At 32.4% G+C, this 27,117-nt stretch overlaps 2 protein-coding genes across 2 annotated transcripts; one reads left to right on the forward strand and one right to left on the reverse strand.

The window, feature by feature from the left end:
- Positions 1-11,959: 11,959 nt before the first annotated feature.
- On the forward strand, positions 11,960-16,310 carry LOC148304295 (trypsin-1-like). The gene is made up of 5 exons (XM_088268586.1): positions 11,960-11,978; positions 12,351-12,528; positions 13,481-13,770; positions 15,548-15,699; positions 16,143-16,310. The coding sequence occupies exons 1-5, from the start codon at positions 11,960-11,962 to the stop codon at positions 16,308-16,310; spliced, it is 807 nt and encodes a 268-aa protein (XP_088124712.1).
- A 257-nt stretch (positions 16,311-16,567) lies between these two features.
- On the reverse strand, positions 16,568-27,117 carry LOC148304296 (SET domain-containing protein SmydA-8-like). The gene is made up of 6 exons (XM_088268584.1): positions 26,966-27,117; positions 26,691-26,863; positions 23,703-23,887; positions 20,835-20,960; positions 20,418-20,540; positions 16,568-20,333 (listed from the first exon to the last, which is right to left on the reverse strand). The coding sequence occupies exons 2-6, from the start codon at positions 26,859-26,861 to the stop codon at positions 19,229-19,231; spliced, it is 1,710 nt and encodes a 569-aa protein (XP_088124710.1). The 5' UTR covers positions 26,862-26,863; positions 26,966-27,117; the 3' UTR covers positions 16,568-19,228.

Below are 27,117 nucleotides of genomic sequence, written 5' to 3' on the forward strand. Positions count from 1 at the left end.
TACTGACTCAGAGTTGCCAGTTATCAGTGACCCAAAGTAACCAGTTATTAGTGACCCAGAGATACCAAATACTAGTAACCCAGTGCTATTGAAGTTACAAGAATCTTGAAGTACAGAGTTACTGAACTCAAGTATTCAGTATCTGAAAACCAGGAACTGTTTTCAAGAACAAATCGTAATACCAAGAAAACTGACTGATGTTGAGAGATCTTGAATAATGAAGTTCAGTCGATTAGTGTATCAAGGTAACTACATGTTTTGAATTTGCAATTCAGAGAAATGGCTTCAGAAATTGTTTTAATTATTGGTTTATTGGTTTATTCGGAAATCCTTCAGAGATCTTTTGATTGAATAAAATAATACTGTAACATTTGACAATGACATTTTGGATAAAGCAAGTGGTACCTATCCACAGAGAGTCTTTATGAAAAGTGAGAACGGTTCTATTTCCGCCCTTTTTTAAGCGCCCTTGAGGTAGTATTTTACAAAAAAATAAATTATCCAAATTTAATATTCATTTATTATTATTTCCTACTGCAATATTTTGGCTGGAATAGATCATGTTACTGTAGGTTAATAATCTCCGGTTTTGGTTTAATGGTTTGTCCGCCTCCGTAGTGTAATGGTCAGCACGCTCGGCTACCGTTCTAGAGGTCCCGGGTTCGATTCCCAGGGAGGGGCAAATTAATAAAAGTGTTTTTTCACTGTAATATTTATTCAATATTACCCTGGTCTGGTACCTGAAGCGGAGGGCTGATCACCTTTCCTTCATGTGTAAACGATCAAGATAACACTGCGTTTATATGACGCAGTACCCTATGCACCATTGGGGTGCGGATAAGGGCTTTCTCTCTCTTCTCTAGGTTAATAATCAGCAAATTTCAGAAACTTTGTTTACTATTTTGGTTCTACACACTGGTCCCGAAATAGTAAACTAAGTTTCGAGAATAAACGTCTAAGAAGATTTTTAAAGACAACAGCTGGAGGCGCGTTGAAAGTGTCTGGGTGAGGACCTATCCGATATCTGATCCGTGAAAGTTCATAAGGAACTGTCACAAGAGGTGGTATCATAAATGATAAAAATAGTAAAGGATATTGGTACCATAAACCAAGCTAAGACACAAAATGTTCAACCCTTTTCTAGTAGAACGGATCTGCTGACGACAGTCAACAGTCCGGCTTCTCCTGAGGAGTGCAATATGGTTGTCTCCCAGCAATGAGCAAATGCTGAAAAGTTCCTGATTGGCCCACACTAGATTATCCCTACTGTTCCCAACACAGATTAAAATAAAACTTTTTTTAATGTTAGAAGAAACAAAAATCCAAGTAATGATCTAAAAACCTTGTACATGATAAGCAAGGTAAATAATGAAATTCTCGTCTAAAAAAAGCTTTAGTCAGCTCGTTTCCTTACTTTGAGTTCAACGGACGACCTTCCGCGATATTTTGAAGATCGCAACTGAATACAGTCACATCATACTAGTAATATTATGTACGCAATAGTACAACACCGCTAATTTATACACCATTCACATTAGTATTCCGTCACTGTTCAAATTGAACTTATGTATTGACTTAATGCAAGTGCATAATATAGGTATCAAAAACACATATACTGATTATTAAACCTCAAGATAAGAAACTGTTTGAATTATTTATTTATTCATTACTCATAAATGCAATTTAATAATATTACACTTTTGTTTGTTATGTTTATTTGAAATCCCTAAAATGCACACCAAGTCCTACCAAAATTCATTTTAAATTGAGCCTGCGATATGTGCAATGTAATGCTTAATGAAATAGAAATCAATAATGTTTCTTTTAATACGTTTAAGGGAAATATTTGATAAAGGAATTTTCTATTATTTGATAAAAACATTAAGTGTAAGTTTATTATATAGTTATACTTTTATACATATGACATCATTTTATGATTACTTAAGTGAAAACGTGTAAATGGAATTTTTTTTATTTTATTATATTATGTTATTTTTGTAAATATTCTGTTGGATTTCCAATAAATAAAAAATGAAAAAACGCACACTCTTCAATTGATCGATATTCTTCTATTTCATCAAATATTACATTTCCTATCCTTGCAATCCTACCAGCAGATAAGCCTCTAAAAGTAGAAGTTTATCGGTTTATTTCTTAAAAAAGAAAAACGTAATTATTCGTTATTAAGTGACCTTTGAAGTACTTCATTCTCATTGTTGACCATTAAACTCATGTCGTCTACAAATCTATTTAAAGAGATTTTTCAGCTCTCTTATTGTTTTACTATTTTGTGCACTAATAATAATGACTACAAAATAATTATGATAATAGATGAAAAATACTTTTTCGTCTTTGTTGAAATGTCAAAAATAATGTAAAAAATGACTCCTAATTGGAGATAATCTAGATTTGTTAACAAGTATTTAAACACACTCAAAATGTTGTAAAAAAAGTTAAAATGTTAAAAGGAGCAAAAAAAATTAGAGTCAGGAGAAAGAAGTATTATGAGTACCTACCTCAATGTACACGCAGATAATAAATATATACAAATTGCTAAACAAGTAATTCATTTTGTAGTAAGTCACAATTTATAAAATTACCGAATGGGCAGCCTTTCTTTATTTCTCTTCCCTAATTTAACTTTGACCTTTATCCTGACATTTTGTTCATCGTTCTAAATATATAGATAGCCCTCTGTGTTATTTTGGTTTCATTTTCAATCATGTTTTCAGGCGTTTCTCAAGTATGTGAATGTAATCCAGGATTCGGACCACATAAACAAATGGAAAGAGTCTCTGCTTAATAAAAGCTTTCGTAATCGCATCATAGATGGCTATTGTGAACTCGCGCACACTGTGTTATGAGTTTTATCAATATATCTCGACGTTTCAAGAATTTGAGTAGTGTGGCTGTCAATCATGGGTAGAACTGGTGAATGTTACACGTGTGTAAAGATGTGTGATCACTAAAACAAGCCTATTAGGTCGTAAACCATGCATTTAGACTTCCAAACTTCCATATTCTTCTTCATCTATGATGAGATGTCAGAAAATAATGCAAAAGATAATTTGATTGTAAACGTACTGCCATTGAGTCACAAACACCCATCGTGCGGGCGGGCAAGGAAAATGCATTTTTTGCGCACCCATTGAACAATGAAATCGAGCGTATTATTACACAAGTACGTGTATACATATGTACATTCAATCCTAGGAAGTGATTCTTCATAAAATTGGTAACCATTTGCATAATGACACTGAAGTGCCGTTCGATTAAGGTTGTACTCGTGATAATGATTTCCATGAACAAAACTACGAACTCTGATCAGGGTGTACCACGTTGCATTATTTCACTTGTTTTTGACATCTCAACAAAGATGAAGAGGATATTGAAGTCTAAAGTTAATACAATAAAAAGTATCAAAGAGAATTATTGTCTAAAATGAGTTAGATGTACAACAAATTGTAAATAAATCTATATGCATTTTGAGTGTGTCCAAATAGTGTGTCCAAAATATCTGGATTATCTCGAATGAGGAGTATTTTTTTAATATTATTTCTCAACATCACAACATAGATGAAGAAGAATATGGAAGTCTAGGCATTTACAGGGCTTACGACCTTCTCAGGCTTGGTTAAGTGATCACTTTACACATGTGTAACATTCACCAATTCTACCCATGATTGATAACCACACTACTCAAATTCTTGAAACTTCTAGATATATCGATCAATGAAAATTACTGAATGTTACACTAGTGTAAAGTGATCACATTGATCACAAGACTTGGGCCTTAGACGGTCATAAGCCCTGTAAATGCCCAGACTTCCACAGTCTTCTTCATCGATACAATAATACCCGAAGCCATCACCAAAATCTTAATCAATACAATGAAATGCACATAAGCAAAGAAAATATTTGAATATAAAATTTCTTTCTTCGACAATTTTAACAATAATCTTAAGAACAGAAAAATCATAACCTACATCAAATACATTAAAAATAAAATCAATTGTCATTTTTATTTTTAACCTTAGATGTCAAATTTCATTGACACATTACAAGTTGAATCTTACCAAATAGTTTGTCCCACTTTTAATGAATATGATAAGTCAACTAAAAATTTCAATATTTATCTTACAGGCACGGGACAATTCTGTTATAATAATTGCATTTTCGTTATCACTTGACATAAATGCATAGCTGACCTTGATAATGCACTGTAATGCACCAAATATTGCACTCATCCAACAAATATGTTAATTAGTGTAAAAGATCAGTTATCTGCAGAAATTGGGTCGCTCTGAACTTGTACTTGAAAGAAAGGTCGTTCATATCATAACTGTCGTAATTATTAACAAACTTTCGTGGAAACCCTTTTCAATGTATATGCACTTGTAAAAAAACTGCAGTGATAGCTCGTTCTTTTGTTTCAATATAAATAATGCATGTTACTCTATGATTGTTTCTTAAAATTATAAAAAAAAATATTGAATTTAGAGCAACCAATATATTTTAGACAGATTTTTCTAATTTTTTTGTCCTTAGTATTTTCGGAAGTCTGAAACATTCCAAAAAATTCCAGTTGATGCTCTCCTGTTTGTTTTTAGATCCTTAAAAACTTTTAGGACCTCAATATTTTTCGAATGGCTTAGATATATTCCATGTTTTGGGATGTCAATAACGATAGCATCGTACCCAACGTAAGGAGACAAATGGTATGAGAAAATTAATTTTAAAATCGACAGCGCAGAATAAATCATAATGACGTAGTTAAAGTAGATTGAGAAGATAAAATATTAGCATAAAAAAAGTATTTATCAGACAACAAATTCTATATGCTATAAAATGTTTATAAAATTAGTTGTCTAATAAATAATATATTGTTAAATTTTGTCTTAAATGTTAAAAGAACGTAGGCGCCTTTAGAAAATACTTGAAAATGTACGTATGTGCACAAATTATTAAGTTTTAGAGTTCATTATTTTATTTTTACTAAATAATTTGCTACATAAATCCCTCCTCTCCTTCATGTGTTAACGATCAAGATAACACTGCGTTTATATATGCAGTGTATATGCAGTATATGAACGATCGGATAAGGGTTATAAAAAATTTAAGAAATTCAATATTTATAATATAGCAGCTAATAATTAGTATGTGATTTAAAAACGGTCTTGAAACAGCGAAAAATCCTTATAGCAATCTCGATCGGAATAATGTATTGTTTACATAACCTTGAAAAGGGCCAAGCGCTTTTAATTGCTTAATATTTACTGTAGGATATCTAATTGACATTCATAATAAATAATTATCAAACACGTGTAAAGGTAAATCTAATGCTAACATTGATCTACTAATCTTGAACTAAATGGTAGGGAGAGTTCCCATAAAAGGAACATTTCAGTTATACTTTTCATAACTCGTGATTAAAAAACTAGGTATTTGATAAATACAAGTTTGACTTCACTCAGCTATACTAGGTTTTTCACATAAGTAAGGTGGATGTCCGATTGCAAAACTATATAGCATTGCGTTTTCCGAAATATAAAAAATATTTTATTTCATGCAGTATTGACCATTCTTATATTTGTTTTTGATCTTAAACGTATTTTATGGTTACGTTTACAGATTATTTTGTATAAATATCGCCTTTAAAGTAAAGTTTTTTTTTAAATATTTACTTTAAAGGCCAATCAATTTTCCATTTTTTTAGCCAACAAACCAATTTTCTAACCCTTATCCGCACCATTGGGTGCGGATAAGGGTTAGAAAAAGATTTTTCCACAAAGTGACTGCGGAATCAAGTAATGATACAGAAATTCATTTTCCAATTTATGTAATAGTCCCTTTTATGGGAAATCTCCCACAGCAAAAGGGACCCGCATGAACGGAAACTCCTGGTATACGAGTACACTATCAATTAGTATAATAATGGAATACTTATTATGAATTAGCGTCAGATTAAATCCTCTAGCGATAGCGGTCAATGTCACAAAAGGTAATAAGAAAATGTTCAAGGTGACATTACCTACAATACTAATTATAATTATTCATTCCACGACTTATTATAATTATGTACATTCAAGAAGAAATTTTAAGTCAATTATATACTACATAAAGAAGAATTTACGATGACTGCCAGATGATTTTCTATATTATTTTTGACATCAAGAAAGATAAAAAATAATATGGAATTCAGTGGATTAACAGGGACAAAAATGTAGAGGCTTTGTGAGTTAATCCTTTAGGTTAGTAATCGGAGCCCTGATAACTGTTAGTTGGTCAATCGGTCAAATAAATTTGTATAAATTTGTAACTGTGCTTGTATCGTAATTTTTACAATTTGTTCATTGTAGGATTTACACCGTGACAATGAAATTTCATCAATAAAAATATAACCTGATCTAAGCTTCCTTATGACTAACATTATTTTTGACCTCTCTGGAAGTCTTGGCATTTACAGGGCTATAAGTGATCACTTTACACACGTGTAACATTCCCCAATTCAACCCATGATTGACAACCACACTACTAAAATCCTTGGAACTTCTTTAGTTTCTATAATAAATTCTTAGATCTCTATACTCGTAACACAGTATGCGCGAGTTCACTAGAGTACATCTATGGTGGAATGAGTAAAGCTTTTATTGGGCAGAGACTTTTTCATTTGTTTTTTGAAATTCTTTTTTAATGCGTATGAGGAGAGCTGTAATAGCTAGAATGAGAAGATTTTTAGTACCGACTCAGTCTAAAAAAACAATATCAAAACCACTTTCATTATTTGTTTACGTACGTAAACCCAGTACGGTTTAAATATTTCGTTTAAGGTTGATAATGCTTTCTTCTAAATATTTTGTACTATTCGCTATTTTAATCTGCTTTTATTTTCACAAGTTAATAAGTTAGGATCGGTAGCGTGACGCTATTACACAATATGAATTTTGTATTTTCCGAAAAGTACGAATAGTTCCGAATACGTCAACTCCGAATGACTTCCGAAGTCATAATTAAACTCTATGAGTATTTCAATATTTTAGAATTTTGTACATAAACCCTGATGATGACAACGTTCTTGTCGAATACGGTTGGATAAAGTGTACTACATTTTGAGTGTGTCCAAATACTTGTTCACAAAATCTGGATTATCTCCAATTACAAGAGTTATTTTCATATTATTTTTTGACATCTCATCAAAGATGAAGAAGAATATGGAAGTCTGGGCATTTACGGGGCTGACGACCGTCATAGGCTGGTTTAAGTGATCACTTTACATACGTGTAACATTCACCATTCTAACCATTCACTGTAAGTCTGACAACCAATTTTGAAACACTGAAAAATAACGTATAAAAAAGAAGCCACGCTCACAAAGCCATTTTTGCATAATTTCACCGACAAAAATATCACAAATACATAATATTGACTCTACACATGTGACAGCCGTGAAGAGACTGCTTGCCAAACCCGGTCTTACGATATTTCGCAAATTAGAGTCAGTAAACTTTGCAGGAAAACCTTCACTCGAGCGAACTCATTTCACCTTCAGGCAGTGCTAGCTAGGAGCAGGGGCATTGGAAGTGCTGTATGGAGATAGTTACTAACACTTCGCTCACTCCTTTCAAGAACGTCATAAATAAAAAAAACTTGATTTTTTTATTTATTTATTTAAACTTCATGTACAGAAAATAAAAAGTACATTGGCGGGCTTATTGCTAAAAAGCAATATCTTCCAACCGACCAAAGACGGACTAGTGATATTGATCAAAACGTTTGATACCATATATAGCCGTTTGCAATCAGTGGGCAGATAGTACTTGAACATTTAAAAAACATAAATTACAAATTGACATTTAAAAAGAAACATAAATTAACAAAAGACGATAATAAGGAGGGCAAAGGATGAAGGGAGCTTAGGGAAGGAGGTAGAGGGAGGAGGTTTGATCGACAGTTAGGATTCTAATGACAGATAGTAATGTCTCAGACGTTTTTAAAAGTTAATACATATTATTGTCTGATGAAATAGATTTTATCAAAAAAACTAAAAAACAATTTTTAATAATTAGACAAAAAAGTATTCTAGGATTCTAATGATAAATAGGTAGAATCAGGTAGCAAGTTTAAGAAAGAGAGGAGGGGTCAGGGGAGGAGGAGATGGGCAGTTAGGGTTCTAAGGTAAGATAATGATGATTCAGGAGAGCGTTTTTAAAGCTTAAAAATATAATACAATGTATTAAAAATAAATATCAAGCCACTTATTGAACTTTTTACTGTGCAACAGATCTTTTTAGGTAAAACCTGAAGGTTTTTTCTCCATTTGAAAAATATTTAGTATGTTTAAAAAAATAATTAAACAATATGTACCTTTTCTTAAAAATGCAAAAACATAACTTTCTGCCCTGTAGAGGGTAAATATGAAGTTTAAAATATGCCACTTTTGCTGGGATATAGTACATTTTCTGGACATTTCGAAAACGTGCACCACTGAAAATTGACGTTTTTTGATTTATGACGTTCTTGAAAGGAGTGAGCGACTTGTCACTTGAGATTACCCAGAGTTAAGGCACACCCACCACACATGCGCATACAAAATTATCTGATAAAAAAAAACATGCAACGTGCATTACAAAAATTCTTCCTATTGTATTTATTTATTTATGTAAACTTCAAACAAATATATATTTCATACGTTTTTTAATTCAAACAACAAATTGCAAAAGTGTGTTGTTTTTTTTAAAAATCTAATCTGACGATTTCACTTTTATTTTTCCTTCATTGTTGTAGGAATTTCATTAGCATATCATTTTTTTCTTTGATTGCGTGTAAATTTTTGTTTATGAAACCATGTTTTATAATATTTTAAGTAAACACATCTTCAAAACACTAAATTATTTATTACAATATTATATTACAATATTATCTCGATATGTATACATATATATATATATATATATATATATATATATATATATATATATATATATATATATATATATATATATATATATATATATATATATATATATATACACATATATATATATATATATATATTTATATATATATATATATATATATATATATATATATATATATATATATATATATATATATATATATATATATATATATATATTTTTTTTTTTGAGAGTCTATTAAATTGTGTTTTATTTTAAAAAACACAAAACAAAAAAAATTAACAATTTTTTTCGTCTTATGGTATTTTCAAGGCAAAACAGTTGTCACAAATTTTACTTTTTAATAATAAGATACAATTTATTAGATTTTATTATTTGATTTCAATTATTAATATGTATATAAAGTAAAATGGAGTTCTACAAATTAAGCGTGAAATCGATAAAAATGTGATTCTTATTTATTTAGAAAAATAATCTTATTGAATACAAATCAAAGGCAAGTTTAGAATGCGCAAAATTCAAACACGCACATTTATGAACAATATTTTATGAAGATGTTTTCACGTAAATATTTTAATCCTTTGAAAGAAAGTGTAACACAAATTTACAAACACTCGAGTGAAGTTTGTTTTTTATTTGTTCAATTCCTAATTTAATATTTTGCTAAATGTGCAAAAGCCATATAATAAAAGCTCATTGAATGGGAGAAAACCTTGCAAATCGTTATGCGATTCGTCACATATAACTGCAGTTTTACGTACATATGTGTCAGCTTGCATATATGTAGGTAGGAGTCTCTTCCGTCTAGCAGGCGCACGCGGTGTTGGGTCATAACAGGCGACATTGAATTCGCTATCAGCTGTGCCGCGAGTACTAGCCTGCCCGGTGACCTCCAGGGAGGCGACATATCGACTGTGGAAGGAGGTGGTACAATGCACCATTATAGCACTAGCAATACAATATATAAATTAAAATCACAACTCGGGATCACTCACATTTGACTTATTGGTCCAAACCAATCGACTGCAACCCTCTGTTACAGTTTGGTAGAGGGCCAATAACCCAAAGTTGTTTATTTTTGTTTTTAATAAAAACATAACAAGTAATTACATTAATTGTGTTTTAAAATTTTATTATTCATATTTTTGTGTCAAGTGCCAAGTTATAATAGTACACAATGCTTAAATTTTCTGTGATTTTTTGTGTGATAGCTGCTTCTGAAGTACATTCCATCGTGAATCGTAAGAAGTGTTTTGTTAATTATCGTTTTAATTTATAAGATTTATAGCAATTGTGTAAAATGTATATCGGTTTTACTTTTAACTCATTACATAGAAATATTTTTTTAATTGTAAAAATTATTATTTTATTTAAATAGTTCTTGTAACGTAACTTTTAATTTGTATTTTTAAGCAAAATAATACCTTTTCAGTTTATACGTTTTTGAGGATATAATAATATTGTATTTAATAAAGAAAACACATTTTTTTATAAAACTGCCTTCCTTACTAAATGAAAAGTTGTATATATTTACAAATGCTTTAAATTACATATTAACTATGTATTTTAGCATATGTTTTCATTTTTCATCGTAAAACAATGATGTACAGGGTGTATAACTCATAAGAAAAAAGTATGCCTAATAATTTTAATTTTAAATGAAAATTATCACTTTCAATAAATGCAATTTTATAAAAATCTACCAGTATTTTATGTTTAACATAATATCATCGAGATTTGAAACAAAAAATAATGTTAGCCAAAAATAAAACAAATGCATTTGTTTAAATGGAAACTGTTAAATATTTTTTTATTTTTTCCTGGCTGGAATTACTGTGAAAAGTCAACGAGGTAACCACATAGTAGAAATACCTTTCTTCTGGCTTTTCTTCCAACTTTGGCATTTTGACAACTTTGAAGCGGGTTGTCAGTCAGTATTGTCAAGAAGTTAATGTTACCAAAAATAAATTAATATATTTGCAACATTTTGAGTGTGTCCAAATACTTTGAGTAATTTACAAAGAATTTGAGTAGTGTGGTTGTCAATAATGGGTAGAATTGGTGAATGTTACACGTGTGTAAAGTGATCACTTAAACCAGCCTATGACGGTCGTCAGCCCCGTAAATGCCCAGACTTCCATATTCTTCTTCATCTTTGATGAGATGTCAAAAATAATAAGACATTTACATTCGTATATAGTCGATTCCCTGAGGTTTTCATCAAATGTATCATTATGAAAAACTTCAAAATAATTTATATCGCAATAATTTATCATAGGAAATAGTATACATGTAAAGGTTATATCTCCTGGTGAACCTACGGGACCCACATAAGGATAATGAGCCTACGAAAGCATGCATTATTTGGTTATACACATGTATGTACATTCTGTAAAACATAAATACAGTATGTTATGGATCGAAAATACTCACAAATTAATTATTAACTTGGAAACTAACGAGGTATGTAGTTCTTTTATATTTTCACTCAAAATATATCGAAACATACGTATTTCTTCAGGTTTTATATCCTTAATGTATCATAATATCCAAAAAATATAAACAACTAAATATTTTACTGCTTTGGGTAATAATTGGTGACAAGAGCATTATCACGCTTGCGTTTTCATAAATGCATATTTTTTTTTATTAACATATCTCGTTTCTCGAAGCACAACGCTCACTTGTTGTATATTTGACTAATTCCTTTTCTGTTCAACATGTCTCTTACTAACAAAACAATATTTGTAATAAAAAATAATTGCCTAGCTTTTGAAGACACCAATTAAATGATTTGATTTTTAATTTAAGTTTTACTTAGTAAATACAACTATTTTTCTTATAATCTATTGTGACACGTGTTTAGATGCATTCCGCATCATTTTTGAAACACCGTATGTGAATCTTATTCTTAATTTTAGAATTGTGTCCTTGGGACGTTGAAGGTAAATAAAGTTATTTAAAAATTAAAATTGAAATTTGAAATTAATTGATTTTACCATAAAGTGACTGCCGAATCCATTAATTAAATTAATGGAAAAATGTGTCACTTTACTAAAGGTAAAGGTGAAGAAGAAGAAAAACAATTCACTTTGATGTATTATGTATGCATGTGTAGTTATGTATATATAATATATCGTGGCAAAAAACTTTATACTATAAAATATGCAATTTTGACTTCCGGATGTATATTAAAAAGTTTATAACGATCTATACAAAATACGCAAAGTAGTTTGAAATGTCAAATATATGGTTTTAAAAGTAAATTCAACTGTAAGTTAAATAGCGGGTATTTTATTCAGGCTAAAAGCTTTGGATTATACAAACAGGGATTTTACAGTTAACGTTTTTTGCCAGTATTCTCATGATATGTATGTGTGTGCGTAATGAAAATATTGGTAGAGTAATAGAATATTTCTTTTGCGCGTTCAGTAGCGGATGTGCCCTGCGGAGTAACGGAAGGGCGGTCGGCCCGCATCATAGGAGGGGGTCCAGCCAGACCCCGGGAGTTCCCGTGGATGAGCTCCCTCACGAGGCGAGGAGGCCACTACTGCGGAGCGACCATCATTAACAGCCGCTGGCTCCTGACTGCCGGGCACTGTGTCTGCAGGTCAGTATGATTCCGATTGAAGGTTGTATCCCTGACTTCTTAGGTATGTGGGGAGTGCTCAATAAACCCCCGTTTACGTCATCCCTGCGTATAATGTACCGTGCAACGATGTACGGTGCTAGAAATAGAATATAATAAAAATAGCAGGCTGAGTAAGTAATTGGAAAAGTAAGTAAGATAAAATGAAGATTATTCATTGGTAAATACAATTCACCATGCTTGCGACAGTAGCTTGCTGGTATCGAAAAAATATATGGAGATGTAGAATAGCTAATGAATATGAAAAAGAAATGTCAGTACAAAACTTTGAAAAAACGAATTTTATTTATCGTATTATTTTTTGGCATCTCAACATAGATGAAAAAGAATATGGAAGTCTGGGTATTAACGGGGCTTACGACCGTAAATGCCCAGATTTTTTGTCCAGATATTCTTGTACATCTATATTGAGATGTCAATTATATTTATTGTATTATGTACAATTAAAGAAGTTATTTATCAAAAAATAATATCATAAATAACCCATATAATTGAAGATAATATCAGATCTGTGAACAAGTATTTGGACACACTAAAAATGTTGTTAATAAATTCTCTGGTCAAATTATAAGCTAAAATAATAAAATGTAAATGATGTTTTCTAACGTTTCTCATGTATGTGATCATAATCCAGGATTCGGACCTCACATACTAATATAAGAGTTTCTGCCCAATGGAAAGCTCTTGGACACACTCAAAATTTTGTTAAGATTTTTGATCGTGTTTTTGGTATTCATTTTTCCCTTTATTAACGGCCGAAACTAAGTTGTTATAATAAATATATTATGTGTACCTAAACCTGAAATCTTGTGCTTTATAGTTAGGAAGTGACATATTCAAGATATCGATATGGTACGCGAAATCATTGCCGACATTTGGCGCCGTTTTGTAAATTGAAAGCGCAACATTTCAGCGGCACTCACGAAGTGCTGGGCGCCGGGTCCATCCAGGCGTCCCTGGGCGCGCACGACCTGGGCGGGGGCGGCGGCGGCGGGCAGCAGCTGGGCGTGGAGCTCGTGCTGCCGCACCCGCGCTACCGCTGCGGGCGGCCGCGCGACGACGTGGCGCTGCTGCGACTGGCGCGCGCCGCCGCCTGGTCGGCCGCCGTGGCGCCCGCCTGCCTGCCCGCGCCGGGACGCTCGTACGCGGGCGCGCCCGCCACCGCGGCCGGCTGGGGCTGGCTGCACGAGGACCTCTCCAAAGGTGGGTATCGTATTGACCTACTTACTGTACGAACTGCGGAACATACAAACCACTCGAATGCTATAAATCAGGGGTCGACAACCAGTGGCCCGCGGGGCGTCTTGGTGCACCACCAAGATTCTCGTAACAACGGTAGATCTTGGGTTTCGTACTGATTTCAAGTAAGATGGAGATTTTTGAAAACCTTTTTGCATTCTATATCGATAATGTACCAAGCGATTTGCTAATAAACGTGATAGATTTGTAAAGAGATACCACACTTAAAATGGCTTGTAAGGCTTAGATATCAAACTTGTCTCAAGCGTTCAAATCAGAATGCATTCAGCCACGCTAAGGGCTAGTCAAAGCAAAAAAATTAAAGTAATTTGGATTTTTTTGTTTTTAAGAATAAATATGAAAAAAATAAATTATGGATATTTTTTAACTCCTTACCTTTCAACAACTCTTTTCTTTTCAAAAACATAAAATTATTTCGAAAAAAACTTATTTTTCCAATGCGAAAACGATATTTTAAGAAAAAAGTCATTTACGTAAAATGTTGCCTGGAATTAGAGAAAATAAATATAATCTATATTTGATGCACTAACTTTGTGATTTTCCATTTTATAATTAAAATGTAACTGTGAAAATGTATGACTTTAAAACATAGTTACATAGTTATAAAGATAAAATAAAGTTTCGACTTAACGAATACTTGGTCTTAAGGAAAAAACTATCTTGGTGGATTTCTATAGGAGTTTGCCTTCTGAAAACTATAAGGATTTTAAAAGTTTGCTCAGCAAGTAATTACTATGTTTGGTAGTACATATATCTGTGAGCAAAGTTTTTCAATTCTGAATTATAGAAAAAATAAACACTGTTCGCGGTTATCGGATCTACACTAAGACGCAATACTACGCGAATTAACTTTGAAAAATGAAAGCTAATGTAAAAATACTTGCTAGACAAATGCAACTGCAAAAATCTGATTGATTTAATTAATTACAAAAAAAATAAGTAGTAAGTTTTTTTTTATTATTTGTACATAAATATTGTAGATACATATACTGTTGTGGTCTTAATGCAGCCCGCTCTACTCCCCACGTAAAATATTTGACACTTTTACAACAAAAGGTTGCCGACCTATAGTATAAATAATTGCGTATAAATAATGTGTAATACAAAACTTGTGTACGACCCATCATGACATATGGGATCGAAAGTAGAGCGGACACCGTAGTCACAAAAAGAGGCAAAGAAGGAGACAAAAGTATGCACATGTAAGGAGAATGGTACCATCCAGACTCCCGCACATTACAATGCACGGCCAAACCCAAGGTACACGATTCCTTGGCAGACCAAAGTGATGGATTGACAGCTGGGAATCTACTGAATCGACAGGAAATCGAGGAAGCGAATCCCTCTTAAAAACAGGTTACAAGGCCTACACCAAGCAGAAAAAGAGGAATAAATAAATAATGGTTGTCACAACATTTTGAGTTTGTCTAAATACCTGTTCACAAATTCTAATCGGAAACAATCCGGATTTGTAAACAAGTATTTGGACACACTCAAAATGTTATTGTACGTCGACATTACCAAAAGTCACGGATTTGAACTTGAACTAGAGACAATGATGGTTATAATTTTATGCATTATTCAAAACCATCATGCCTACAACGCGTTGTAACGTTGCAACGTTAAGAAATACCACGTCGTTGAAAACATTTACACGCATACATCACGGCGTACAGTGTAATGGTATTATTACATCAATTGTATCGCTCGTTAATTCCAGGTGGTCGTGCCCAGGTCCTTCAAAAGGTGGAAGTAAACGTCCTGCAAAACCAGATCTGCCAGGAATGGTACGCTTCGCAGGGAAAGAAGACGAAAATACATCCGGGACAAATGTGCGCGGGAGATGAACAAGGAGGAAAGGATTCATGCTGGGTAAGAATATCAATTATATGTATATAATTGTTGGGTAGTATATCCAAATTAAACACGGTTTTTTGGATTGAATTATACATTTATTTATGTATATTTTATAATTGCACTGATAATTGAGTGTTTGATAATGTCCTAAGAAGACGAAACGCGTCACGTAATAAAATATAAATAAATAATGTAGAATTCAATGCAAAAAAAACATGTTTTATTTTGGATATATTACCCAACAATTCAATATAGAATTCTACCAACTGTCTGCAGTTACAATAAATCAATTGTATACCCTTTCATTTATGTTATAAATCAAGTGCAATTATAATAAAATCTAGAATAAACATAAATATGTACTTGCGTACCTATGTACAAAGAGTCTTTTACTAAAATATTTTCTATAAAAATACATTTACATATGTTTGTCTTATATTATACATTTCTTTATTAAGGCTGATAGCGGTGGTCCCCTGATGTGGTTACAAAATGAAGAACCATCATCAGTTGTTATAGGAGTTGTTTCTACTGGAATCGGCTGTGGACGTCCCCGCTTACCGGGTCTATATACCAGGATATCAGAATACATGGACTGGATACAAGAAAATGTTCAGAAAAACTAACTCATATAAGCTTCACAGACGCGGTGTTCTGCGGTTTATCAGTTTTTTTTTTCAATTCCATCAAATTAGTGCGAAATAAATGTGAACTAAAAGTTTAAGAAATGTGCCAGTTTATAACATTCACTCTACAGTCAATGAACTGACGATTTGTAGTGTGTTGATCTCGTATGAGTCAATTTTCAATGCGCCTTCTCTGTATTTCCATAAATCCTTGGGAAGCAATATTTCGCGATAAATTATTTTGAATTGTTTTATTTCAAACGTTTTTATGTAGTAGGAAAAATGTAAATTAGTATTTTTTTAGTATAATTGTAATGATGGTGAACCAAGCATCTCTAGTCATGTATACGAATTCTTGTCAGTATTAGTATTAAGTAACTAATCTGTGATATTAGGTTAAATTAAAAATATTTTAATAAAAAAACTTATTTTGGATAAATTTTCTTTTTTACTTACTACGTAATAAAATTTAAAAAAATGACTATCATTTTTATTGTTTGTTATACATAAACATATATTGATCAAGTTAAAAGTACAAAATGAGTTATGACCTTGTGTACAAAATTGTCATACGTACATAAAGATATACATACATGTCGCTTACTCCTTTCAAAAACGTCATAAATCAAAAAACTTGATTTTTCACGAGAACGTTTTTAATGTTTTAAAATATAACACAATGTATTAAACATATATCGCTCACTCCTTTCAAGAACGTCATAAATCAAAAAAACATAAATAAAATTTTTCAGGAGAACGTTTTTAAAGTTGAAAAATATAATACAATGTATTAAAAATAAATATAAAGCCACTTACTGAACTTTTTACTATGCAACAGATCTTTTTAGGTAAAACCTGAAGGTTTTTTCTCCATTTGAAAAATATTTATTTTATTTTAAAAAAATAATTAAACAATACCTTTTCATCAAAATGCAAAAACAACATTTTCTGCCCGGTAGCGGGTAAATATTAAGTTTAAAATATGCCTCTTTTGCTGGGATATAATACATTTTCTGGGCATTCCGAAAACATGTTCAACTGAAAATTATCGATTTTTGATTTATGACGTTCTTGAAAGGAGTGAGCGATATATCAAGCCACTTATTGAACTTTTTACTGTGCAACAGATCTTTTAGGGAAATCCTGAAGGTTTTTTCTCCATTTGAAAAATACTTAATTTATTTAAAAAAATAATTAAACAATACCTTTTCTTCAAAATGCAAAAACAACATTTTCTGCCGTGTAGCAGGTAAATATTAAGTTTAAATATGCCGCTTTTGCTGGGATAAAGTACATTTTCTGGGCATTCCGAAAACATGCACAACTGAAAATTGACGATTTTTTATTTATGACGTTCTTGAAAGGAGTGAGCGACGTGTGTGTTCTAACGTACTCCGTACTAACTCAAAAACATACTTATTATTTTTCTTTATTCTTATTGTGTAACTCAATGCTGATGGTTGAGATATTAATTAAGGAAAAAATAAAGTAAAAAAGTACAAGGAAATCTCTTTACGAGGTTGTGCATACACATAAATTAAACCTAAATTATTTCATTAATTGATTTGGCAGTCACTTTGTGGTAAAATCTATTTTTATTTTTAATTTTACTCGATAAATACAACTCCGCCTTCGTAGTGTAATAGTCAGCACGCTCGGCTACCATTCTGGAGGTCACGGGTTCGAAATCCAGGGGAGAAATAAATAAATATATTTAATTTTTTAACTCTTATATTTATTCAATATTACCCTGGACTGGTATCTGAAACGGTGGGCTGATCACCTTTCCTTCATGTCATGATCAAGATAAAACTGCGTTTATATGATGCAGTGCCCTATGCACCATTGGGGTGCGGATAAAATTTTTGAAGATGAAAAGAAATAAAATTATTTCTTAAAATCCATTATCACACATTTCGCAAACATGGTGTTTGAAAATGATGCATCGAAACACGTGTTACAATGGATTTTAAGAAATAGTGGTATTCACCAAGTAAAATTCAAGCTTAAATGATTAAATAATGATGTTTTATTACAAAAATCTTAATGATATAAAATAAATAAGTGAAAAATCGTTTGAAATTTGTCAGCGCCTGAAAGGAACATTATTTAGTCGAGTGACCTGGAAAATGCTACATTTCCTCTCTTATAGACTCCTGTTACGTCACTACTTCCATTCCCATACAATAGTTACATCCTTCACCCTGACCTAATGTGTTTCCCTTATACTATAAATATGTTTCCAATGACTAATCGCCTTGCTTACGTATATAAACGATCAAGTTAACACCGCGTCGTTACGATGCAGTGCCCTAAGCATTTAATGCGGACAGGGGATAATAGAAGACGTGCATTTTTTATTACTATTGAGATGATGAAAATTTCCACGGTGTATAATAGAAAAATGAAAACAAGTATTGTTGATTAAGTTAAAATTGTATTGTTCATATTTTGGCAATTGAAATTAACGACATTTGTTTTGCATACTCACTGTTTAGTATACGTTGAACATGGTTTAAAATATAATCAAATATTAAAATATTAGTAGCAAAAATATTATACAATATAGAAATAAAAAATCTAACATATAATTTTGTCTTTAAACAGAGTAATAATGGCCAGTCTCTTAAAAGTTTTTCTTTAGATTAAAGTAAAATTCGTACAATGTATCAATTTAGGTAGATAGTAAAAATTAAAATGATATTTTGTTCTTCCGTCCTCTGTACATGCATTCACAGTTTAAATTATATGTAACTATACCAAATCATGTCTAGAATATTTGTACCTGAGTTTTTTATTATTATTAATAAGTGTTTTATTTACACTGTTTATTAGAATTATTATAAACCTGGTCATAATTTATATATTATGTCAATATAAAATCATTGTAAGTTAATTAACAAAAGCACTAATATTCTTTAGAGATCTTTTATCCACCGCACAAGATTCCTCTCAGATTCCTTCATCACTCCTAAAAGCTTTTGTCCCGCGCTGCCTTCCCCTTCGTCTCCCAATACCTTTTGAACCTGTTGCAAACAACCTTCGAGTTCAGCTTTCGGAATATCTAAATCACTTTTCGATATCTCGATCTTTTTTAGTTTGTTTTTTAGCAGTTGAAATTTGGCGTGAAACAATTCCAGGTACAGTACTCCGGAGTAAAGGTTCAGCCTGGAGTTCCCCGGATCTATTTTATTCGTCACGTCTATAAGGTCACTGCACATGTTTGCTTTTTTGTTTAAAATTTCATCCGACATTTGGTGATGCAAGTAGCCTTGCTGGTACCCGTACAGCTGCACCAGGGAGTGCTTGACCGAGTACATGTGATAATGATTCTGATGCAAGAAGGTGGATAGTTTGGCGATGAGTTCTTCTAATTGCTTCACAGTCGGTCCGTTGGCTTGGATATGTTCTACTTCCTCTCCCATTTTGGAGACCAGGAAGACTACTTGTTCGTTCTTTACTTTCACGTCACATTTATCGCAACACCATTCCGTTGTGGAGTCGCAAGGATCTACCGGGAGTTGGATTCCTCCGCACTGCTCCTTCTCTGTGCCGATGCATCTCATCGCGCTCAGGTATGTTCCCAGTTCCGTAGGATCCCGACACCTCGTACATAAGCATTCGAAATATTTCGTCTCCTTCAAGTGTTCTCTCCTCGCTTGTGTACCCCACAGCGCGTGGCTGTACATTGTAGTTATGTGTTCGCCCTTTTTGATGGGTAAAACGGCTTTCACTGTTATTTTAAATTGCGAGTTTTCATCGGTGCTTTTAATATCGAACGAATGTTTTGTGTTAGGGATACAACTGTGCTCCATAAGGCAAGCTTGAGAAAACAATGAGGTTATTTCTGTTCCTTCGTTCAAACGTAAATCCAAAGCGTTCACGTCAATTATACCGCAAATTGTGTGGAGTAGTTTATCGGAAATATCTGGAGCTATTTTAGTGTTCAGCTGTATTTCCACAGATCTCAAAGTGTGAAGAAAATTGTCTTGAAGATATTTAACGATGTATTCATTCGTCTCCCTATAACGATTACAAAAAAATCAATTATATGAAAAATTTATCCAACAATAGAAACTTGACTAAAAGTGTCTTTCGCCTACTCACTGGTAAACCTCTGTTTCTGGGTGTCTGTCCTCAATGTGTGATTGAAGTTCCATGATTTTCTTGAACTTTTTAGCAAACTTCTGCTGCGATAATAGACATCTCAGTGTCAGCAAGGTATCGTGTCTGAAAATAGCAACACTTGAATAGTAATATAGCACATATCATATTTTGAGATATGCCAAAGTATGATAGAGTGCCTCATACTCCTATTTCGTCTTTTTTATTGATGAATATGTACGTATATTATTAATAATTTTTAAAAATAAGTACTGTATGTATTTAACATCGAATTTTCAAGCCCAACTGGAATCCAAAACTATGCGGGATCGCGATGATCGTATTCTGCAAAAATATTTTTTTATCTGTCTAACTGAATTGGACTTAATTGAAGAACAAGATGTATCCGTTTATATGTACCTGTAGTAGTCTCCCAAGTTAGAAACTGCACACCCAGGTCGGAGAGTGAGTACAGGACACTCCAGCCCATGGTGTCTCATGTCCTTTAGTCCTGGACAATGTCCCGAACATATTGGCCACCCACAGCTGTAAAATTCATAACATTAATCGTAACATATATTTACACCCTAAATTTACTGTCCTGAATTTCAGTATGCAGTGAAACCTTTCATTACGAGCATAATTCGTTCCAGAATCTTACTCGTTAAGCGAAACGTTTTTTTGTTTTGACAGGCGCGGAAGTCCGCACAAGTGAATGTCGTGAAAAAGGGACTTACCCTTTCTCTGTAACTCGTTATGCGAAATGTCGCTCGTTAAGGGAACAACTTTTTCACTTGTTTGTTATGTGAATTACTCGTAATGAGAGGTTTCACGGTAATTTAAAATGTATAAACAAATACTTGAATGTATGAAAATATTTGGTTTAATTTACATACTATCAAAATTGAAGGAAGCCCTCATTGAATGAAGACCATATTGATTAATTTATATTTTATTAAATAGAGCTTTGTCGTTTATAAAATGTGTGAAATATTTTATAAATTATTGAGATATATGTCGTCTACATTCAAAGTCCGCCAGATCCGTGTAAGTCGATTTTACAAAAAATGCAAAATTTCTGGGTAACATTTATGTTTTATAGATTTTTCTATCTTTAAATATTGTATCATGAAATTGAAAATATTATTTTTTTAGAAAATTCTTTAGTTCAGTATTTTTTTTAAAGATGTTTTGATGTAAATTACTATCTGTATCATATTACGATATAAAAAGTAATGCGATTCCAATATGTTTTATGAGGTTTTTTTTGCGTGATTGTATTATTCATAAGTTGGAAATTTGAAAATAATTTCCAGTGTATTGTGTACAAGAAGAAAAAGATAAACACACTTACAAAAACATTTAAAGAACGAAAGACGAAAGACCAAACGACACATACAAATATAAACGGGTATAATATTCAATAAAATTTATCTTATCGATTAAACTCAGTCGCAATGATATGTTTTTATATTTAATTATCAGGTAGGAAATAAGTTATGTATAGGTATATATAAATATATATATATATATATATATATATATATATATATATATATATATATATATATATATATATATATATATATATATATATATATATGTATATATAAATATATATATATATATATACATATATATATATATATATATATTTTTATAATTTTTTTTTTAATATTCTTTATGAGGAATGAAAAGATAAGGCGTAAGACGCAGCAAATCTTGCTCACAACTGTCGTCAAGAAAATCCGATTCAGTTGGCTAAGCCATGTACTCCGCAAGCTTCCCGAAAGCCTTAATCAAGCTTGTCTCTTTTACAAGGCATCAGGTTCCCGCCACCTAAGACGACCATTCGATGGCAGTTCTCGTCTGAACTTCGGGATACGGACCTGACTTGGGAAAATGCAAGGGAGCTGGCGGCCGACAGAAAAGCCTGGAGACAGTTTGTGGCCTCCTTGTACTCCACATAGGGAGCGCATATGGTAAAAGAATAGAAATAGACATGTTGAAACTGACACATACATATAAAAATACATAAAGTGTACACCATTGTCCCTTGTCAGAGTGATCGTCTTGACAACACTTCACACAAGGCACGTCTCAAATTCCCGAGGACAACAAAAAAAATTACACACAACTTTGTCTTTACAAACCAGGTAAAAATGGGACGTCGGGACGCACCTTCGAACCGGGACAATCCCGATCCCGTCAGGTAATCCTAAGTATACATAATATTAATAAACACTCATTGTAATCACCAATACAAATTCGAGATTTTTGCAAGGACTGCGATGGAGCCAACGGCACTTTGTTTATAATAGACTGAGTTTTATTTAAAGTGTTTATTCCGCTATGTTATCAGACCTGCATGAAAGACATACCAAAATCGGTTCAAATTGTCAATGTATATTCAAATCGACCTTTCCGATAAACCATTTAGGAAATCCGTAATAGTTCATAAGGAACTGTAACGAGAGGTGGTGTCATACATGATAAAAATAGTGAAGGACGTTGGTACCAAAAACCAAGCCTCCTAGCTTGGTTTTTGCAAAAAACGTTAACTCTAAGATCCCTCTTTGAATAATTCCTGTTATTCAAAGCTTTTAGCTTGAATAAAATACCCGCTATTAAATTTAAAGTTGAATTTCTTTTTAAAACCATATAAATATGATATTTCAAACTACTAAGTGTATTTTGAAATGTAGTTTATAGAATTTTATTTTTGACATCTCATCAAAAATGAAGAAGAAAATGGAAGTCTGGGCATTTACGGGGCTGACGACCGTCATAGGCTGGTTTAAGTGAAAAGTGTGTAAAGTGATCACTTAAACCAGCCTATGACGGTCGTCAGCCCCGTAAATGCCCAGACTTCCATGTTCTTCTTCATTTTTGATGAGATGTCAAAAATAATATGAAAATGACTCCTGTAATTGGAGATAATTCAGATTTTGTGAACAAGTATTTGGACACACTCAAAATGTTGTAGTTTATAGAACGTTGAAAACTTTTTAATTTGCATCATTAAGTCAAAATTGCATATTTTCGAGATAACGTTCCTTGCCAGTACACCCACGATGTATAGATTAATAACACGTTTTAAAAAGTTTCAATATTTCAGAAAACCGTTGATTTTTTAGTATCTAAATGGTATATTGAAAAAAACATGAACTAAGAGGGCGAAGTGACAAAGACTCTTTCAGCATCTACGGGCAAGTAAATGTAAAATGTCTTTTCATTTATTAATTGAGATTTTCCACTAAATTAATATATATGATGCAGTTATGTCACCTAGCACATCTCTCTCCCACGTCGAGTGAGACGGGACGGTAGCAGCCGACACAGGGGGCCACGTGCTCGGGATCCGCCATGGCCTTGGGCCCCCACACGAGGGGGGCCTCCGTCAGCACCACCTCCCCGGGGCTGAGGTCTCGCGAGGACACCAGGTGACGCCCTAGCGCGGCTGATGTCTGGACCTGGGATGTTTTACAAATATGACAAATACATAAAAAAACTTATAACTATAATTAAAATATAAGTTTTAAAAGAAAAACATTTGTTTTTTTACCACTTGTGTTTATTTTATTATGACGACTAGTTTCATAAGCTATGCTTCCATCTTTAGGTCTAAATATAAATATAGTCGTCATAATAAAATAAACGTTAGTGGTTAAAAAAAACAAGTGTTTTTCATTTACAATTTCATCATGTCTTACCATAAAGTGAATTCCGAAACAATAAATAAAATATAACTTTGTTAAAAATCACTATATTTTTTTATTATAACTTGATAAAAATGTCGATCGGTTAGCTTCGAAACCGGTAGACATAATAATTAAGTAATAATAAAATATTTATAGTATTTTTTTAAACAAAGTTATATTTGAATTATAAAATGGAAAATCACAAATTTACTACTTCAAATATAAATTATAAAATATAACTATAAATAATAATAATCTCTGATGATTTATCCAGCGCCATTTTCTTAAAATACTACCTCAAGGGCACTTATACATATATGGATTATAACATGAAAATGATAATGATAGATTTAAAAAATATATTTTAATATACTCTTTGGAAAAACGTCACACTAAAAACGACATTTCCACAATAACCTCCGAGAAACGTATGAAAATTACTTTGTATGATTTACTAAGGAATTTTCATTCTCTTCTTTAGACCCTCTACCGCACCGCCTCAACTGCTTACCCGATCCTACTTCACATGTCTTCCTCATTTCGTATTTATATAATTATTTAATTGTATATCCAACTGTTTCTTAAACAATTTCTCTTAAACTAGGTTGGATTTGTACAAGTACTCTGTCCACTAATTTACACAGCTTTAAAAATACATAGGTACCATGACCACTCGGATCAATTACTTTGTGGTTAGCTGGAAGATATAATTTTTATTATTGTTAGTAGTACATATTTAAAAAAAGAAAACTTTTAATGCCTGGGCCACTAATTTAGTTTATAGTTTGTTTTTTTCCTGTAGAAATAACTGCTTATTGTAATAGAGTTGTTCTTTTAAAAAATAGACATTGATCAAGATTCCATCGGGACTAAATAATAAACTATGGAAGATTAATATCAAGGAAGATGGGATATCCATATAACGGCCGAATACTGTTGGAGCTTTCAGCGAAACTACTCTACTAAACTCCATTCTAGGAAGTCATATAAAAGGATTTTTTAAGAGATAAGTGACTAATGTATGTAAATTTTGTACGAAATACTTAAATCTGGAAAAAACGTGAAATAAACAAAAGTTGAAAATAAAATTTATTTATCGTAGCATATCTCATAAAATATATCTGATACATAAATTCCGAGGGACATTTCAGATTCTGCACCCAAAAATTTACAAGGAACAGTTGAAAAATCGCGGGCACCAAAATATCTGTTGGCCTGTGTTATCGGGCTTGGTTGAATGCTTTTGTACCATGGTACTCCTTTGTTCTTGGCCTTGATCATACTTGGAATTATAAATAAACTATGACAGAAAAATTCAGATCAATTGTTACACTACGCTGGCAATTTATAATAGTACCTATTGTAAAGACGGGCGCATTGGCTTGACACCTAAACATTCTTCAGCGACCAGAGTTAATTGTTTAATGTAATTAGGGAATATGATCCCAAGTTTTGGGATCTCAGAATCCCGAAAATCCCAGATTTCGCTCTCGTATGATATAGTATAGTAAGTCCTCTTGTATGTTATAATGATAATAATAAAATAATAAAAAAATTCAAATCAATAAACAAATACATAATACAAATATCAAATTTTATTTTTATTAAACGATGTATACAAAATACGTAATTTTGTATTAATAATTCATTCACAGTAATAAAGTTTTAAATATGCAACAAAATGAATGATAATAATATTAAATTTTACTTTGCTATTTTTCGAACAAATTTTTAAAAATCAATTACATATTTTACCGATTCTAATTTTTGAGTTTTCTTTTTATAATCATAATATTTTCTACTGTTTTTTTTTATAAAAACGATATATAATATGATTTATCGGCGATTAAAAATTTCTGATTAATATTTGTCAAATTGAATTTTTAAATTTTACTAATTTTATTTTTATTTTGAAAAATGATATTGGAGTAAAAGCTCAAAAAGATGTTTTTGTATTATTTGTTGAAATTGCTTTTTTGTTTCAATAAAAACATCACAACTTTCTGTGTCAAACGTCATGAATTTAGATTCTGAAAACCTTTTTGTTCAATTCCGGGGATTGAATTTTTTAATTGCTAAATCTCGGGATTACAAATGAAACCCGCGATCGTATTCACCGAGTGAAATACAATGAAGGCGTCATAAATTGCGTCTTAACAGCTGATATCATCCTATACGCTAAAATAAATCCGCGCTTCAATCACTGCTACTTGGAACTTCGCCAAACTCCATATCACCGCTTTCGGCTTTCCACAATGAAATAACTGAGGTGGCTATTTGACGCGCATGCGGAGGAATATCTTCAATTTATTCGAAAATTATCAGGGTTAAAGATGTATTGGCTAGTATTATGCAGATTTTTTATGAATAATTGAGAAAATGGACCCCAAGAATTCTAGGATGGAGACCTTGGGAGAACAAAAGAGGTGTCGGAAGACCCCAAAAGAGATGGTCTGACGATATTGTCTCTGTGGGGGGTAAAAAAAACAGAAGGGGAAGAAACCTATTTCCAGCAGTGGAGGTCATAGGGCTCATAAAGAAGAAATAATGAAGAAAAATTGAGAGGTATTTTTACCTCATACGGCTTGCAAGTGTTCTTGTGGCTTTTCCAGTCCATCTTCTGATGTTCCTTGCAACAATAGGCAACTTCCCTGCAGCCGGAACAGCGGAACTCTGCTGCAGAATTGCAAACTGCACAATTCCCTCCGGTACTCTCCTTTCCCTGGCATGCTTTCTCCTCTGCCATACCTATCGAACATACCACCGGATCAACACACGTAACATCTAAACTCCGCATCTATCGACGAACGAACATTTCAAAACGTCGCAAAAACTGGTGACTCTATTTACCTTTTAAGGAAACCGGCTGAGGGAAACTAGAGTAGATAATTAGAAAATACGGCGGTTTGTATACGAGTACGTATATGTAAAGCCCGGTGTGAGGTACTAGGCATGAAACTGACGAGCGATACGTATGCCGCTGGCGGAAAACTGACCCCTTC

The sequence above is a fragment of the Brachycentrus maculatus genome, unplaced genomic scaffold (assembly GCF_059751285.1).
Source record: "Brachycentrus maculatus isolate JH-2025_06_01 unplaced genomic scaffold, ASM5975128v1 h1tg000326l, whole genome shotgun sequence".
Taxonomy (NCBI): Eukaryota; Metazoa; Arthropoda; class Insecta; order Trichoptera; family Brachycentridae; genus Brachycentrus; species Brachycentrus maculatus.